This window comes from Mycetomoellerius zeteki, unplaced genomic scaffold (assembly GCF_001594055.1).
Source record: "Mycetomoellerius zeteki isolate Tzet28-1 unplaced genomic scaffold, Tzet1.0 scaffold182, whole genome shotgun sequence".
Classification (NCBI taxonomy): Eukaryota; Metazoa; Arthropoda; class Insecta; order Hymenoptera; family Formicidae; genus Mycetomoellerius; species Mycetomoellerius zeteki.
The window spans coordinates 256,156-272,635 of record NW_017256778.1 but is presented as its reverse complement, the minus strand read 5'-3'; the positions used below and the strand labels follow the sequence as shown (position 1 = coordinate 272,635).

The following is a 16,480-nucleotide window of genomic DNA, read 5'->3' as shown; positions in this document are numbered from 1 at the left end:
ATGTGAAAAAAAATTTTATTTTAAGTCACTATTTTCTAAACTGTATCATAGGCGACTAGATTCTTCCCTTTCTATTTCTAGGCTACTTTAGCGTTTTATACTTGATATCTTACAATTGTTTCTGTTCTATAATTGTATTACAATTAATGAAACATGTTCAGTTTTCTCAATATATTCGCTCAGATTTATGGCCCTGGATAAATTTTCAACTATCAAGTGACAAGTGTTACCAAGGGTACTTCACAAGGCTCGCAAGAATTAAAGGATCACTTATATATGCCATAAACTGTTAACTTATGCCGTAAGCTATAAAAAATTGACCATTCACAGCCGAATGTTAGGGGAATAATTAATTTCAGGGTACTTCCCTATGACAGTTTGGAAGAAAATTTTAAATCTTGCTTAAAATTAAAATAACATTGGTACAATTAGGCCTTAATCATTTAAATCACTGATGAGATACTATTAAAAACGGCTGACCTTACTGAAGTTGAGGAACAGAGCCTTAAGGTCCTTCTTTTGTCAACTTACCTTCAATTGTTCAATTAACCTTCAAATAGTGAATTATATTTGATTCGAGATTTTAAAGCACATGGATGTGTTACCCTGATGTTTTCAATCGCGTATATCTTTACATATAATGCACAGAATTTGAACAATTTTTTTTCAATCGGTAAAGAATCACAAAGAAGAACGAATAGGTGTGAAAATTGAGAAATTGAAAATATTTGAAATATTTAGGAAAAGAGAAAAGAAAATGTTTTAATTTGCAAAAAAAAACAAGATTTTTTTTGAAAATTCGTAGTTTCGAGGGGAAAACTTAGGGAATTTTTCTAGCAGGATTTCAAACGTAATCTTTGAACATACTTTGAAAAAAAATATTCGATTGTTTTTGAAAAACATTTTCGTTATATGGAATTCAACAATCTAATAAATAAACGACTGCAGAAAATTCTTATTTAATCCTCGGAATCAACTATGATGGAGAATTAATAGTGGGAATATAAAACTTTTTTTATCTTATTCTAATCCATTCCATCCTTAAGCCTTGTGTCCACGATGTTGGAAATTGGTCCGAGATCTCGGAGAGAGAAAGAATTAACCAATCACATTTGAACAATTTAGTCACACGATCAATGCGATTGGTCAATTCTTTCTTCATCCGAGATCTCTGACGGATTTCTAGCATCGTGGACACTGGGCTTTATGGTCTATTCATCCTGGACGCAGCAAGCAGCGGAGCAGCAACCAATCGGTGAGGCGATATTTACAGTGGCGTAAACAATATCGCCTTGCTGATTGGTTGCTGCTCCGCTGCTTGACGCTTGCTGCGTCTAGAGACCCTAGACGTATACTAAGAGTCTGGCCAATGTTGTCATCCATCCTATTGGTTTTGACAAAATATGGCGGAGCCAATGAAGTGTCTCAAATTAATCGATCACATCACGTTTGTGGTTATGTATAGAGTCCCTATACTATAGGGTTATGTACGACGACGCCATGTTTTGTCAAACTAGCAATACACTAGTATAGGGTCTCTAGCTGCGTCCAGTGTGAATTAAGTATTACTCCGGATCTACAATAGAGTTCTAAACATTAAGCCATAAGAAATGAACGAATCACAATTGATTATTCCTCTCGGATTCGACTGTAATTGGTCAATTTCTTACGGCTTAAGTCTTAAAACACCTATTGTAGATCCGGACTAAGACTCTGCTTGAGATTAAGAACGGACTATGGATATTATTCCGGCGATTCCGGCCCTAGTGAGTGCGAACTATGATAGGAGCATGTTGGAGCTTGCGACGCGAACAAACCTCGAGTTGGCAACACTGAGCGTTGGTCGCTGTTTGTCGCAATTTTCGTGGGCACGTTGTTTTCAGTTGTTTTGCGTTGCTCGATGTAAAAGTAGGACTTTAACAATCTTGACATAAGCGTATTGCGTTGCTAAAAATCTTAATATAGTCAAAATGGTTTTAAGTCCGACCACGAAACAAAGGATAGCCATCGTCCTGAATGTGAGCAAATTTGGGGTTTTTTTCCTGCTGTACTCTTTTTAGGTTAGTTTTCAAATCTTATAATGAATATGTTCCACTTGACATTTTTTTAACTCTCGCGAGCATCATTTCATCCTTGTTGTTCATCAAATGTTAAACAAGGATAAAATAATGCTCGTGACCATTGTGAACGCCAAGTAGAATGTACCCGATATCGATATATTTGGTTGGTTTGCGTTGCTTGACATCCCTAAAAATTTTTGCACTTAAAACGAAATAAATCAGGGCTCGGTACGATTTACATTTCTCGGCCGATTTTTTCGACTCGGCTCCGCCTTCCGTTACTCTTCTCGCCTCATCGTCCTGCGGAGTGTATGACGCTCGTAGATGTGAGGTCCATCTGCTTTGGGCACTCCTAAGTTTCATTTTATATCTTTTTTTTTTCGTTCGTTACACAACTAAGATAAAATGAAGCAACGCATAAGCGCTCAATCTTACGCGTTGCTTTATTCTATCTTAGTTATGTAATGAACGAAACAAAAAATAGAATGAAGCATACAGCTTCATTTGCTTTAAACGTCGTACGCTCCTAAATGTCGAACGGCTATTTGGACTGCGCGCAGGATGATGAGGTGAGAAGAGTAGCGGAAGGCGGAGGCAAGTCGAAAATCTGCCGAGAAGTGCAAATCGTGCCGAGCCCTGAAATAAGTATATATTATATATACTTGGGTTTGAAAAGGAAGAAAGCAAAGTACAAAATAGTATTGAGTGCAAAAAGTACAATCAACGCAAACAGACCTATTATTTTGTTTGTATGGCAATACTAAAAAATTTCAATATTTTGTTTTTAGGATTCAGCAAGGGTGCTGACCCAGGCATGCCTGAATTAACCCTTATGAAGTAAGTAATCGCAAAAGAATTTGACAAAAACGTTTTGAATTTTAGAACGATAGACTTTGGATGCTTTCCGTTTAGTGACATAAGTTGACATAAACAGCATTCTATCTTTCTTAACATTCAGAACTAAAAAAAGAGGATGACATTTGTGCCGACTCACGAAATGGAGAGCACCATTTGTAACATTGTTTTTTTTTTTACAGCTTATTATGGCAGTAAGTCTTTCATGGGTTCATTCCAAAAGAAATTATGGATACCATTGATGTTGCATGGATACATTTTATTTAAGGTTACACAAATGTTTCTAATTATCAGAGTAATAGACTGTATCTCACTAAATAAATGTTATATTGTTAACTAAAGTTGAGTAACAGTTTCTTTTATGATTATGTGTGTTGTGTACAGGAACATTCTTGTAATGACGATGATGAGTAGTGAATGAGGAGTAAAAAGGAGTTCTATTTCTAGTTAATCTAGGTCTGTTCTTTTTCAAATAGTTCTAGCGCAATCAATTAGAGTGAAATAAACTATTGATCTCTTAGTGTCGCTTGAAATTCCCAAAAATTTTCCAACTTAAAATGATAGATATATATTTGAGCGTTGAAAAGAGAGAAAGCCAAAATCAGCCAAGATGCTGAGTGCAAAAGGTGCAAGCAACGCGAACAGATCTTATGTTTCTTTGTTTCATTCTAAGTACGGAATCCATAGACGTTGCTCAAGACTCAAAATGATTTAGGCCGGAATCAGACTATGCATTGAAGATTGAGATTGAAGATTGAAGATTAAAATTTGACCAGTGAGGACAAAGGAATTTTAGCTCCTATTGTTTTGATTGGTCAAATTTCAATCTTTCAATCTCAATATTCAATGCGTAGTCTGATTCCGGCCTTAAGCTAGTGCTTGAACCAATCAGAGAGCCGTATTAGCATCTTAAGACATTGCTTAAGATTAAGACCGGACTATGGATTCCGATTTAACTCATGCGGGGTCAACAATAGAAGTCGTAGCGGTCGTAGGGTCTTAAATTATAGAAAATTAACCAATCACAGTCGAATATGAGAAGAATAATCGACTCTGATTGGTCAATTTTCTACGATTTAAGATCCTACCACCGCTACGATTTCTATTGTAGATCCCGCATTACTGCACTAGTGTATACAGGGTGTTATGTACAGTTGAATGTAAGAAGAATAATCGACTGTGATTGGTCAATTTCTTAAGCCTCATCCATTACTGATACTGCCATTGTAGACGACACATTAGGCCGGAATCAGACTAGGCATTGAAGATTGAGATTGAAGATTGAAAGATTGAAATTTGACCAATCAAAACAATAGGAGTTAAAATTCCTTTACCCTCATTGGTCAAATTTCAATCTTCAACCTCAATCTTCATCGCGTAGTCTGATTCCGGCCTTAGACTACTGAATGCGACCAGTGAGTGCGTTCAGCAGAAAGCAACTATTTTGCAACCATTTTATGATTGTCTGCTGAACGGTCCTACACTAAACCAAAACTGTACGTAAATACAATAAAATATTCATTGAATTATGAAAAAATAATGAAAATTGGTCCAATGAATTCTCATAATGATTTAGGCTACATTCCAAAAAAACGTCTTTCGAGGAAGATTTTACTATAGTATATGTTACGTATACTATGGCCCGTATTCAGAACGCGTTTACAACGATGGCTGCGTTCAGCAGACTCAACAACAAGTTTTGCAACCGTTTTATGATTGTCTACTGAGATAGGACCATTCTTCTAGATCTAAAAGTATGATCCAATTAGCGCGAAGGAAACTTCCAACAGTTGCAAAACGAACGTTCTGCTGAACGCAGCCGATGTTAGCGCGTTAACATACTATACTTTACGTTACGCACATTATAGAATTTCAGAGATAAAAGCGCGTTCTGAATATGGGCCTATATGTTTTGAGTAAAATTTCCCTCGGAGAGGACGTTTTGGAACGTAGCCTTAGATTATAAAACTATTAGATAGATTAAAAAACTATTCCTAAAATTCATTGCAAGAATGAATATATAGTTGTATAAATGAATCCAGTTATTGTATCAATGAATTAACTACATTAAGTCGGACATTAAAGGCCGCAGCACAGACTCTTGCATAACGCATAGTGCATAAGCGAATCAACTAATCAGACTCTTTCCTTTCCTTCCATTTCATGGAAAAGAAGAATTTCGATTCCCTTATGCACTATGCATTATGCGTTATGCAAGAGTCTGTGCTGCGGCCATAAGTCGGACATTGATTAACGATCATTCATTGGATCACTAAAAATGAACAAAATTTTTTTCAGTGTAGATGCACTCAGCGTCTCAACATGTTTATTCAGCGGTCGCCATGATTTCCAGCATAATAAGAGTGCTATTTCATTTGTCGTACGACGAAAACGCACAAATGAAATAGCACCCTAAGGCTGCAAAGCATGGCGGCAAAGTATGGCTGCAAATCGATTGCATCTCTTTATCGCGCTCACTGGTCGCGTTCAGCAGACACAATTGGGTGCATCCAGAAGCGCAGAGCGTTCAGTGAACTCTTGCATTTGATTGGTATTTTCCATTAGAGCTAAAAATATAGACCAAACAGGTACAAGAGATCACTGAGCGCTCAATGAGCGGTCGTGCTTCTAGATGCACCTACTGTTGCGGAGCGGATCCGTGAGCGCTCGCTGCTATTGGATGATCTAGAAGAATACACCAATAGCAAGCGCTCACAGATCCGCTCCGCAACAGTTGAATCTGCTGAACGTGACCATTGTGGCGCATCTCGGATTGACCAATCAACGAAAGGCATTCAATATTTTAAAAAACCGTTTAAAGATGCTGTAGATTTTCACGGTTTGTCGTTGTGCCGATACTCTTGTCTGTTTTCAACTGCATTGACCTTTGCTAGCATTCTAGAAGTGGTTACAAGTGGATAACATTGAAAAGAAGAAAAAGATTCTTCGTTTTGTTACATCTTGCTGCAAAAGTAAGTGCACTCAAAGAAATCATGTCTTTTTTGTCTTTCGACCGGCATGAATTTTTAAAGCTAATATGAAATATGTGTTATTTTAATATAATGTAATGTTTTTTTATTTTTCAAATTATTTTTCTATTACATTGTCGTCATGCATAAAATTATTAAAGTTTAAAATCTAAAGAAAATTAATGATACATATGTGCGTATGACGTTATGTATGTGTGTGTGTATATATGTATATCTAATTTTCCAAATTGCAATATACTCTTTTCGTATGTAAAGTAAATGTATGTAAAAGAATATATATTTGCTTTAATATCCAAATTATAGGGGATCAGAAGTTTCAATTATTTTTGGAATGGATCAAGAAAATGATAAGACTCATCATCAATTAGCTGAACATACATTGAAAGCAATTAGCAATTTGAAATGCTTACATATTTCCGAAACATTTGCAACAGACATTGTTCAATCAAGAATTGCAGAAAGTACTATCAGTGATAAGGAAAATACCTATAAAGTTTGCTCAACAACTACCACAAACAAAAATGAATGTAAAGAGACTGCAAAAAAGTCTACAGAATTGATGCCACCACCTAAATTACCTGCAGTAGCATGTAAATCAGTAGATTCTACCCAACAAATATCTAATAGTGAAAATAGTGTAAAAGTAAGAGATAATAAAAGTGAAATGGTTCAGAAAAATTCAGATACAGAAAGTAGTTCAAGTAAGGAGGGTGAAAGTAAAAAGAAATGGGTACTGACAGATTTTGATATTGGCCGGCCTCTAGGTAAAGGAAAATTTGGTAATGTATACTTGGCTAGAGAAAAAAGATCAAAATTTATAATAGCCATGAAGGTGCTTTATAGATCACAAATAGAAGACGCACAAATCTTACATCAAGTACGAAGAGAAATAGAAATTCAAACCCATTTGAGGTACCAATTTCTGTATTCTGTTTAGTTTTCATTAGTTGTATATAATAAAAACTGTATGTGATATAAGGTACCTGAGTCGAATAAGGCCCACCTAATTAATTTTATTTTTTTTAAATTCTATTTGTGAGGATATTGAAATAAACTAAGTGAGAATCAAATCTTCATTTCATTCACTCCCAAAAATAAAATGTATTGTTTATTTTATATAGAATATTTGTACATGAACGGAAAAGAAATTTTGTTAAATCTGACATTGGACCTTATTACATGCACATAAATATGTAATAAAAGGCCCAAATCAAAAGTAAATTAAAAATAACAAAGAAAGTAAACATTATTTTTCTAAATCACTTTTAAAATGATTATTTATCATAGAAAGGAAATTCCTTAAGACTTACTCTACTCTCAAACATTACAATTATCTTTAATTTTGTTTGTAATTAACTCTTTAATCTTTAAAAATTTCTAACAATTTGAATGCAATTTTGGCTTCTTAAAAGATAGCAGCATTGAAAATCATTATTCTCTGGTGTAAACTCCACACATAACAAACAAATAATAATAGCTATAATAATAATCACACAAGTGGGCCTTATTTAATAAGTACATTGTTTAAAAAAAATACTTATACTCATTAAAAAAAAATTGATTTATTTGTTATTTTCCATAGTTAGGAAATTGAATAATATTATAATGAATTATAATAAATTATGAAACATTGTACTGGTAAATTTTGCAGCGGATTGTTATAAAAATGGCTCATACACACAAATTTTTGTTGTGTTAAACAAACGTATTGCTACCGATTCCAATTCTTTAATCCCTTTTTATCTACTTCCTATGACACATCTTTTAAGCATATGTTGCAGGCATAAAGCGAGTTTTAAGTAATAAATTTAAAAGTGGACCTTATTTAGTGCTGAGCCTTATTTGACTTAGGTACCTTATATTACGAAATCAAAGAATTATATTTGATATAATTGTTTTTTTTTATAGACATCCAAATATTTTGAGGCTGTATGGATATTTCTACGACCCCAAGCGAATTTATTTAATATTGGAATATGCACCTAAAGGGGAACTTTATAAAGAACTGCATAATCAACCTAATAAACGTTTTGATGAAGTAAGGTAATAAAAGAGAAATTATATTTTTTAGATATAATTGAAATTATAATTATATATAGTTTAAAAGCCAATGCTTTTTGTACAAACAATGGCTGCATTCAGCAGAAAAAGCAGCTTTGCAACTGTTGTAAAATTCTTGAATATGATTGGTTTATACATTTAGATAAAATGAGGAATAAAAAGGGCAAGACCAATCGTATTAGAGAATTTTACAACAGTTGCAAAGCTGCTTTTTCTGCTGAACGCAGCCAATATTTGTGAAACTTTTTCTTGTTTAATTAAAATAAATATTTCGACCCTTGTGTGTATGTATCAGGTCGTCCTCAGTATATGTTGTTAACAATTTCAAATTATTAATTATGTCTGTTACAAAGCGTAAAAAATTGAAATATATGTCGGTTACAAATAAAAAACGCATATACATCTATCGGATGGCATAACATTCATCATAATCAGAATCTTTTCTCGTTGCGTTGATATAGCTGGCTTTCATACTTTTTGTTAGATATTGTGGCTTTAGTTTCAAAGCCTTTGTTTTTCAGTAATTGTATATACTCTTAAGCATATTGTAATTTCTATACTTGTAGAACAGCCACTTATGTAGCCCAATTAGCAGATGCGTTAAAATATTGCCACAGCAAGAGTGTTATTCACCGTGATATTAAACCTGAGAATTTACTTCTTGGAATTAATGGAGAATTAAAAATAGCTGACTTCGGATGGTCGGTGCACGCTCCTTCATCTCGAAGGGACACTCTATGTGGAACTTTAGATTATTTGCCACCTGAAATGGTTTCCGGAAAAACACATAATCATACAGTCGACTTTTGGAGTGTTGGAGTATTATGTTACGAATGTTTAGTTGGAAAGCCTCCTTTTTATGCAACAACCAATGATGAAACCTATGTAAACATAAAAAGATTGCGATATAATTTTCCGAATTTCGTTAGTGAAGATGCAAAAGATTTCATTTCAAAGGTATGGTTCTCAAGTTCGTTTTTAGTGCAATACATTTTCATTCTAAAATTAATTCTTAATCATATTTTAGTTGATAATTATTGATCCTGAAAAGAGATTGGATATGGACGGCGTTCTTGCGCATCCTTGGATTGTGAAAAATCGCAAAATGGATAGGGCATAAGATTTTTAAAATCATAAATAATGTAATTATAAAGACCTGCTTGAATGTATGTTGCAATTGTGCATATATGTTCACAATATAAACAAATTTATTGTAATTTCAAACTCAATAATATCACCAGAGAAATGATAATGCATATTATTATTGATGTTTATGTACTTATTATATGTGTGTGAGAGAGATTATATATAATGTTTTATACATAGATGGTTTAGGGACATGTACTAATAAATAACGTTTTAAACCTTAGTCTTTCTTAAATAAGTAACGATTTATTTACACAATACAAGTTGTATTGCGTAATGTTGCCATTTTTTATATTTTTGTACTACTGATAGAAAAATCACGCCTGATTTGGAATTGGAGCTAATTGCTAATTGAAGCATTTGGAATTTTTAGCCTGGATTTTTTCAGACACATATCTGTATCATGTGTCTTATATCATTTATGCAGATACCTGAGATCTACTGATTAATGTCAGTTGCAAACGGCCTATTAAAAGGTCGTTCGGTTAGGGAGAATATTCTTAGTGGCTTGCTATTGCTTTTCGAGAGGTGGCATAAAATCTGACGTTGGATCAGATTTGAACCTGGACTTTTCAGCACAGAGAATAGACGTACATCTTTCTGCACAATCACCACATTAAAAATATTTTAAATATAACACAATGAGTAAACTCAAGATTGATTCTATTTTAAGACACATTTATTTGTACACATAATTAATCTACACATACAATTAAAAAAGAGAATCATAAATGTTAAACGTTGTAAAACAAACTTTTACGGACTGATAGGAATCTTATCTTTTTTAATATGCTGTACTAAAGCATTTATATTTATAGGGAAAAATAATGTGGAATTATAACCGACTATATTACTAAATATCTTGAAACACAATAATAAACCAGTTAATTATTATTATAGCCAATGTTAAAACTGTACTTTTATGAAACATAAATGCACAGAAACTAAACTACACCATTAAAGAAGCGCCTTTCATCTTCTGTGTAAAAAGTTTAAATTTTGGTACTGGAAGAGTTCTTCAGCGATTCTTATAGGTTTTTTTTAATAATTGTACTTTAAGTTTCCATTGGCTCCATAACCACGTCAACAATTGGTGCATCCATTGGCGTAACTTCTACTGGCGTATCCATTGGTGTAACTTCTACTGGCGTATCCATTGGTGTAACTTCTACTGGCGTATCCATTGATGTAACTTTAGGATTTTTCCTTGCTGAATACAATTTGCTTAACTTTTCATAATGCTTAATATCCTGCAGAATTTGTTACTTTTATTATGCTGTCCAATATAAATTTTCAAATAAAGTAATACCTGCCTTCTCACGAACGGACGGTTGCACTTTATCAAATGCTTGAAAAATATGTCGCATCGAAATTTCTGGTTGTCCATAACCAGCTATTACTTCCTTCAATGCTTCCATACCAGCTTCTCTTATCAAAGCTGCTAAATCCGCACCAGTGTAACCATCACACCTATTATCATATGCCACTTGATTTAAATCGACGTCTGAAGCAAGTTTTGGTCTCGTTGCATTCTACAAAAGTTATATCACTAATATGTATTAAGTTACCAGAAGAAAATATAACTTTTTCAAAATAAATTAAATCAATTCTCTTTTTCCTCTCTGTGTTGTGTTGCGTTTTGTGTATGTATGTGCGTGCGTGTAAATACCTTTGTTACTGCACGTAAAATATCCACTCTATCTGAAGCATTCGGAAGACCAACGTATAAAATTTTATCCAGTCTTCCTGGCCTCAAAACAGCTGCATCTATAATATCGGGTCGATTACTAGCCGCCATAAGAAATACCCCTTGCCGACCCTCCACACCGTCCATTTCTGTAAGCATTTGATTAACAACACGTGCTGTTGCAGAATTATCGCCTTCTGTTCTTTTAGGACACAACGCATCTATCTCGTCGAAAAATATGACGCATGGCATTGAATTTCTTGCTCTCAAGAAACATTGACGAACTGCTTTCTCACTTTCGCCAACGTACTGAAAATATACAAAATCAATAGATTCTCATATTTTCATGTATAATACTATAATGTTGAAACTTGCCATATTTAAAAGTTCTGGTCCTTTAACAGAAATAAAGTTAATTCCAGCTTCGTTGGCGACAGCTTTGGCTAGTAATGTTTTCCCACATCCTGGTGGACCACATAATAATACTCCACTTGCAGCTGTTAAACCTAATGTGTTAAAGTGTTCAGAGTGTTTAACAGGAGCCTGCAATAAATAAATTTATATACATGTGAGTCGTAAATGCTGTAAAATATAGTAAAATAAGTAGCCTAATAACAGAAGTTATTCGTGACTCCGTATGGAAGCGATTGACTTATTAATAGATTCCTAGTTAGATCCCGATCCTTACTCATGTATACTTCGATTTTATACAAAATTTATTTAAGACTAACAAATAGCACAATAACTACTCTTTCAAAAAATGGAAAGTATTACAGGAATAAAAACTATTGATACTCACGAGAATAGCCATCTGCAATTCTTGTCGTATATTTCGCAATGAGCCGACATCGTCCCACGTTACGTCGGGAACCGTCGCGAATCCTTCTCTTTTCGCCGATGGTTGAACAATGCGTAGAGCTGACTCAAAATCACTGTGCTCGATGCACAAGGTTGATAAGCGTTCTTGAGAAAGTGGAGGTTCGGAACGTAACCAGGTCAATAAAGTTGACAAGTCTGCTGAATGTTCCTGAATTACATCCATTTCGGCAATTTCTGGAATTGAACTTTTGGGTAACTCTTGTGGAAATGTAAGATTGTTCTCAATTGTAGTAGGAATCGTAGTAGTAGGAGATTTTGCAATACTAGTATCTGCAATACTAGTAGCTGCAATACTAGTATCAATTAGATTTTCCGAATTTTCGGGAATCTCAACTTCTTTATTCAACTGTTTCTCGGCTTCGGTTACTTCAGGTAATTTTTCCTCCTGTTTCGATCTATTTAAATTCTCGAATACTCTAAAAAAGAATTGTATATGTACATACGTACATACATACATGCACATACACAAATACATAAGTATAAAAACTTTAAACAAAACGGCTTACCTATCTACGGCAACCATAGCAGCTTCCCTGATTAAAGCAACTAAATCTGCACCTACAAAACCTGGAGTGAGGGAAGCTATTGTTGATAAACTAACATTAGGAGCTAATACAACTTTTTCAGTGTGCACTGCTAAGATTCTAGCCCGTGCTTCTCTATCTGGTATTCCAAGGCACACTTCACGATCAAAACGTCCCGCTCTTCTTAAAGCAGGATCTAATGAATCAGGTCGATTTGTTGCACCAATTACCAGTACTCTGTCTCCATTTTCGTTAAGATTCAATTCTAAGAGAAAGAAAAAATATAGCTCCGTGGTCTGGAATAATGTAAAAAAGAATCTAAAATGAAATAATAATGGAAACATTAGTTCTTACCATCTAAACTTGACAGTAATTGCGCAACAATTCTTCTTTCCATTTCTCGTTGAGCTGTAGCTCTATGTGGAGTGACAGCATCTATCTCATCCAAAAAAACGATACATGGTGCAAGAATTAAAGATTGTTCAAATAATTCCCTGATACGAGCTTCGCTCTCACCAGATACTCCGGTCACAAGCTCAGGTCCTGCTACTTTTATTAGAGGTATATTTAATTCCTAACATAAGAGATGCAAATATTAGAGAGAGAATGAAATCTATATAACTTTTATATATATTTTACAATCGTATATGAACAAAACAAATGTTTTCTGTTCTACTTATTATATAATGACCTGTGAATATATAAATGACATTTCTATTGTAGCCATATTTTCTAAAATTAAATATTATCTTACTCCTGCAACTGCATGTGCTAGTAATGTTTTTCCACATCCAGGTGGTCCATGAAGTAAAAATCCTCTTGGTGGAGATATACCAAGCTGTTTGAAGATCTCAGGATGTTTCATATGAGCCAATAATTTACAGACAGTTTTCAAAACTTTGTCGCTGCCTCCTACATCAGAGAATGTAATTTTTGATTCCGTAATAGGTACAATTCTCGCTTTCTTGATTGAAAATGGTCCATTGCCATTTTCCTTCTCTCTTTGTCGTTTTCTTGTAGATTCCAGTGAATGTTTTATGACTTGGTTCACAAGCTGAAATGACAGAAACAGATAACAAGGGTATCTTCCAATCTGAATCTCGTTCAAATTTAACATAAAATCATAATCATGAATTGCATGGAAATGCATACTATGTTTGATTTCACAAGTGTTTCCGGTTTTATAGTGGACATTTCTGGCTTTGCTGTTTCTTGCTTTAGGATAGTCGTTTCTGGTTCGGCAGTTTCTGGTCTTGCAGTTTCTAGTTTTGTAGTTTCCGATTTTGCAGCAACCATTACGCCTGAAGATTCTTCAGCTGCCGTACATCCAGATTCAGGAGTTTTTAGATCTTTTTCAGTCTTGGAGTCGACTTTAGATGCATCGTCGTCGCTACTAATGTCTATCAATTCTTTATCGCTCGAGTTTCCATTCTGTCTATATTGTGGTTTCTTATACATATGTAATAGCATGTCACTTATCGAAGCACGCTGTGAATCTGACTGAAATGATGTGACTTGATTAAAAAATTATTGTATCAAGGATAAAACAACCAAGATAATAAGATTAACAGGTCAAAGGTACCTCAACATCAACATCATCAAAATCGTCATCGTCATCGTCATACGCCGAGCATTCACGCGTCGAAGGCTTGTTTGAAAAAATCTTGGTAAGCTCGTCGTAAGCCTCGCGTACCATGCTACGAAACGGACCGCGTTTCTTAGCACGATAATCTCTGTATCGCCTTTGCAATGCATCTGCCATGTCATTTACATCGATATACACTTTATTTTCATTATCGTGCATGTACTGCAAAACATATAAATGTAACATGAAAAAAAGTGAAGTTTGCTAAACGATCGTATCGTAAATATCGTGCTCATGCATGATATTAACTTTAATTCTTGCGTCCTCTGCTTGTACGCGCATTGTCTGCGGGATCCCTCAGACAGACCCCGCAGACTAAATACGTCAAAGAGAAAAACAATCGAAAGGAATAACCTCGATGCGTGTGCGTGTGTGTGCGTGCGTGCGTGTGTACATTACCATTTGTACGCGACCGATCAACAATTGATCCCGGAACAGTCTTTGATTCATCCTGTGCTTATTGTCCACGTGCCTCGCTCTATAATCTCCACTCGATCCTTGCAACGGAATAATATCGATCGATGAGTTTAGCTTGCCCATTTTATGCATATTTCCAAACAAGAATGATCAGGCGAGAATACGACCGAGCGAGCCGTGAGAGGAAAAACACCTCACGTCACAGCTCGACACTCGACTGAGTCCACCGTCGCGTGCCGTCGCGTGCCGTCGCGTCGACGTGAGTTCGGCGTCGTGAGTTGACTCGACTTTTTCAACACGCACGAGCGACGAAAACTCGCGTCGATCTGCATCAATCTCGGTCAATTATGTGCACAAATGTATACAAATGTCCTACGTGTATCACGTGTATTATTAACAATGATACAAGAGTCCGTACGTCCGTATTCAGAACGCGCTTTTATCGATACATAAACGCGCGCTTTTATCTCCAAATTTCTATAATATGCGTAACGTAAAGTATAGCATATTAACGCGCTAACATCGTTGTAGGCGCGTTCTGAATACGGGCCAAGGTGTTTTTCTCCTGAGAATCTCAGCAACCAATCAACGAGGCGATATTTACAACAGTAGCGTAAAAAATATCGCCTTGCTAGTTGGTTGCTGCTCCGCTGCTTGACGAATGACGCTTGCTGCGTGGCTGCGTCCAGTCTGCACTACTACTAGGAGTACTAGGGCTGCGTTCCGTTTCACGGATGATGCGCATGATGCATATTTTATCTTTCGCCTAGTTTTCACCGAGGGTTCGATGCCGGGTCAAAATGCAAGAACCAATCAACTAGAGTCGAGCACTCCCCTGTCATTCAACTAACAGCACAGTATAACAGCACAGTAGGGACACTTTGAGCGGCATTCATAGTCAATTCTTATATTCAAGGCCATCTTAAGTACAGTCTTAAGATCTCACGAACCAATCAGAAAACCGCAAATTAGCATTTTAAGACGATGCACCCATTGCGCCCATTCGGTACTACGACCGCTCACTGAGCGCTCAGTGAGCTCTTGAATCTGTTTGGTCTATATTTTTAGTTCTAACGGTCTATGAATATCGGCCTTTATGTCGGCACCTTTGATTTCCTTGTCGAGAGTCACGTGAGCATCCACCATGTTAACATTTAAAAAATTCAGGGCCGAATAGAGAATGTAATGCCCCATAAGTAATAATGTAGCCACAATTTTAAAAATTTTACAAAAATATATAAAATAATGAATAAAGTTATTTCAAAAATAACAAAAACTAAAAGAATAAGTCAAATATCAAATTTATTTAAACTAAATAGTAATTAGAAATGAAACATTTTTGTTAGTTAACTTATCTTTCGATATTTTTGGGATAACGAAAAAAGTGGATTGTACATTTTTACTATTATTATACCGCATTGGTTAATACTGCACGTAACATAATTTTTCTTTATTTTATCCATTTTTTTATAAATATTTAAAGCAGCTCCACAAACTGTCGAGTGCAATCGTTTACCCAGCAGTTAGCACAGAAGCATTACTTTATCCTTGTTGTTACTTGTCTCATTCAATATTTTTCGGAAATCCAAAATCTAAACAAGTTACATACAAGGTTCACGGTTTAAAACTTTTGACTGCTTTTGACAGCTTTTGACAATTCTTGCCGAATCATGCATTAACTAATGATGCGATTTCCAACCCGCTTACCCGCTTGCAGATCAGCGCCACCGGTCGGCGGCCCTTTTTTGAGTGGAAGAAGAAAATTTTCGTATCCCCTTCGTCGGGGATGCCCAAAAGACGTCCTATGGTGTAATAAAGAAGAGGTGATGCTCGTGAGGTACACCAAATTTTGACGCGTTCTGAGCATATATGGCGCATATATTGGAACAAGTTGCCCTCCATATTGGAAAATTATAATAAAGAAAACAAAGAGATTGACGCATCGCTTGTAATATGTTTTTGTAAAAAAATGGTGGCATGCAGCGTTAAGGGGTGTAAAAATTGCAGTGAAAATGCGAAAGTAAAAAAATGAAGTTTTTTTCGTTTTCAAAAGATAGTGACATTGAAGCAAAGTGAATGAAAGCTTGTGGCAAGAAAATTAACCTCAAAAGTAGTAGATATATAAATTAAATATTATTATTTACAAATTTATTTGTTTTTTTCTAACAAATTCTGATAAAGCACTTTATTTATATATCTTTACCCTTTTCATATAT

At 35.1% G+C, this 16,480-nt stretch overlaps 3 protein-coding genes across 3 annotated transcripts; 2 read left to right on the top strand and 1 right to left on the bottom strand.

Moving 5' to 3' along the window:
• The first annotated feature begins 1,833 nt into the window (after nucleotides 1-1,833).
• Nucleotides 1,834-3,378, top strand: LOC108721742 (Translocase of outer membrane 7). The gene is given in 4 exon segments (XM_018446439.1): nucleotides 1,834-2,025; nucleotides 2,028-2,060; nucleotides 2,849-2,897; nucleotides 3,098-3,378. Coding segments are annotated over 4 exon segments (153 nt in total). The 5' UTR covers nucleotides 1,834-1,970; the 3' UTR covers nucleotides 3,114-3,378.
• A 2,448-nt stretch (nucleotides 3,379-5,826) lies between these two features.
• On the top strand, nucleotides 5,827-9,203 carry LOC108721731 (aurora kinase C). Its single transcript, XM_018446425.1, has 5 exons — nucleotides 5,827-5,887; nucleotides 6,209-6,817; nucleotides 7,814-7,948; nucleotides 8,533-8,923; nucleotides 8,994-9,203. Exons 2-5 carry the CDS (start codon nucleotides 6,237-6,239, stop codon nucleotides 9,084-9,086), a joined length of 1,200 nt encoding a protein of 399 aa, XP_018301927.1. The 5' UTR covers nucleotides 5,827-5,887; nucleotides 6,209-6,236; the 3' UTR covers nucleotides 9,087-9,203.
• Nucleotides 9,204-9,946: 743 nt separating this feature from the next.
• On the bottom strand, nucleotides 9,947-14,820 carry smid (nuclear valosin-containing protein-like smid). Its single transcript, XM_018446599.1, has 11 exons — nucleotides 14,247-14,820; nucleotides 13,785-14,009; nucleotides 13,355-13,702; nucleotides 12,957-13,256; nucleotides 12,557-12,776; nucleotides 12,185-12,467; nucleotides 11,599-12,094; nucleotides 11,175-11,342; nucleotides 10,782-11,108; nucleotides 10,426-10,644; nucleotides 9,947-10,362 (listed from the first exon to the last, which is right to left on the bottom strand). The coding sequence occupies exons 1-11, from the start codon at nucleotides 14,394-14,396 to the stop codon at nucleotides 10,168-10,170; spliced, it is 2,931 nt and encodes a 976-aa protein (XP_018302101.1). The 5' UTR covers nucleotides 14,397-14,820; the 3' UTR covers nucleotides 9,947-10,167.
• Nucleotides 14,821-16,480: the final 1,660 nt, after the last annotated feature.

Coding starts and splice junctions, on each gene's coding strand:
- LOC108721731 (XM_018446425.1), top strand. CDS start 6,237: ATGGATCAAGAAAATGATAAGACTCATCATCAATTAGCTGAACATACA. Junction 6,818..7,813: donor GAAATTCAAACCCATTTGAG/GTACCAATTTCT, acceptor TTTTTTTTATAG/ACATCCAAATATTTTGAGGC. Junction 8,924..8,993: donor CAAAAGATTTCATTTCAAAG/GTATGGTTCTCA, acceptor ATCATATTTTAG/TTGATAATTATTGATCCTGA.
- smid (XM_018446599.1), bottom strand. CDS start 14,396: ATGCATAAAATGGGCAAGCTAAACTCATCGATCGATATTATTCCGTTG. Junction 12,777..12,956: donor TAGCACATGCAGTTGCAGGA/GTAAGATAATAT, acceptor CTCTTATGTTAG/GAATTAAATATACCTCTAAT. Junction 10,363..10,425: donor AACCGTCCGTTCGTGAGAAG/GCAGGTATTACT, acceptor CAAATTCTGCAG/GATATTAAGCATTATGAAAA.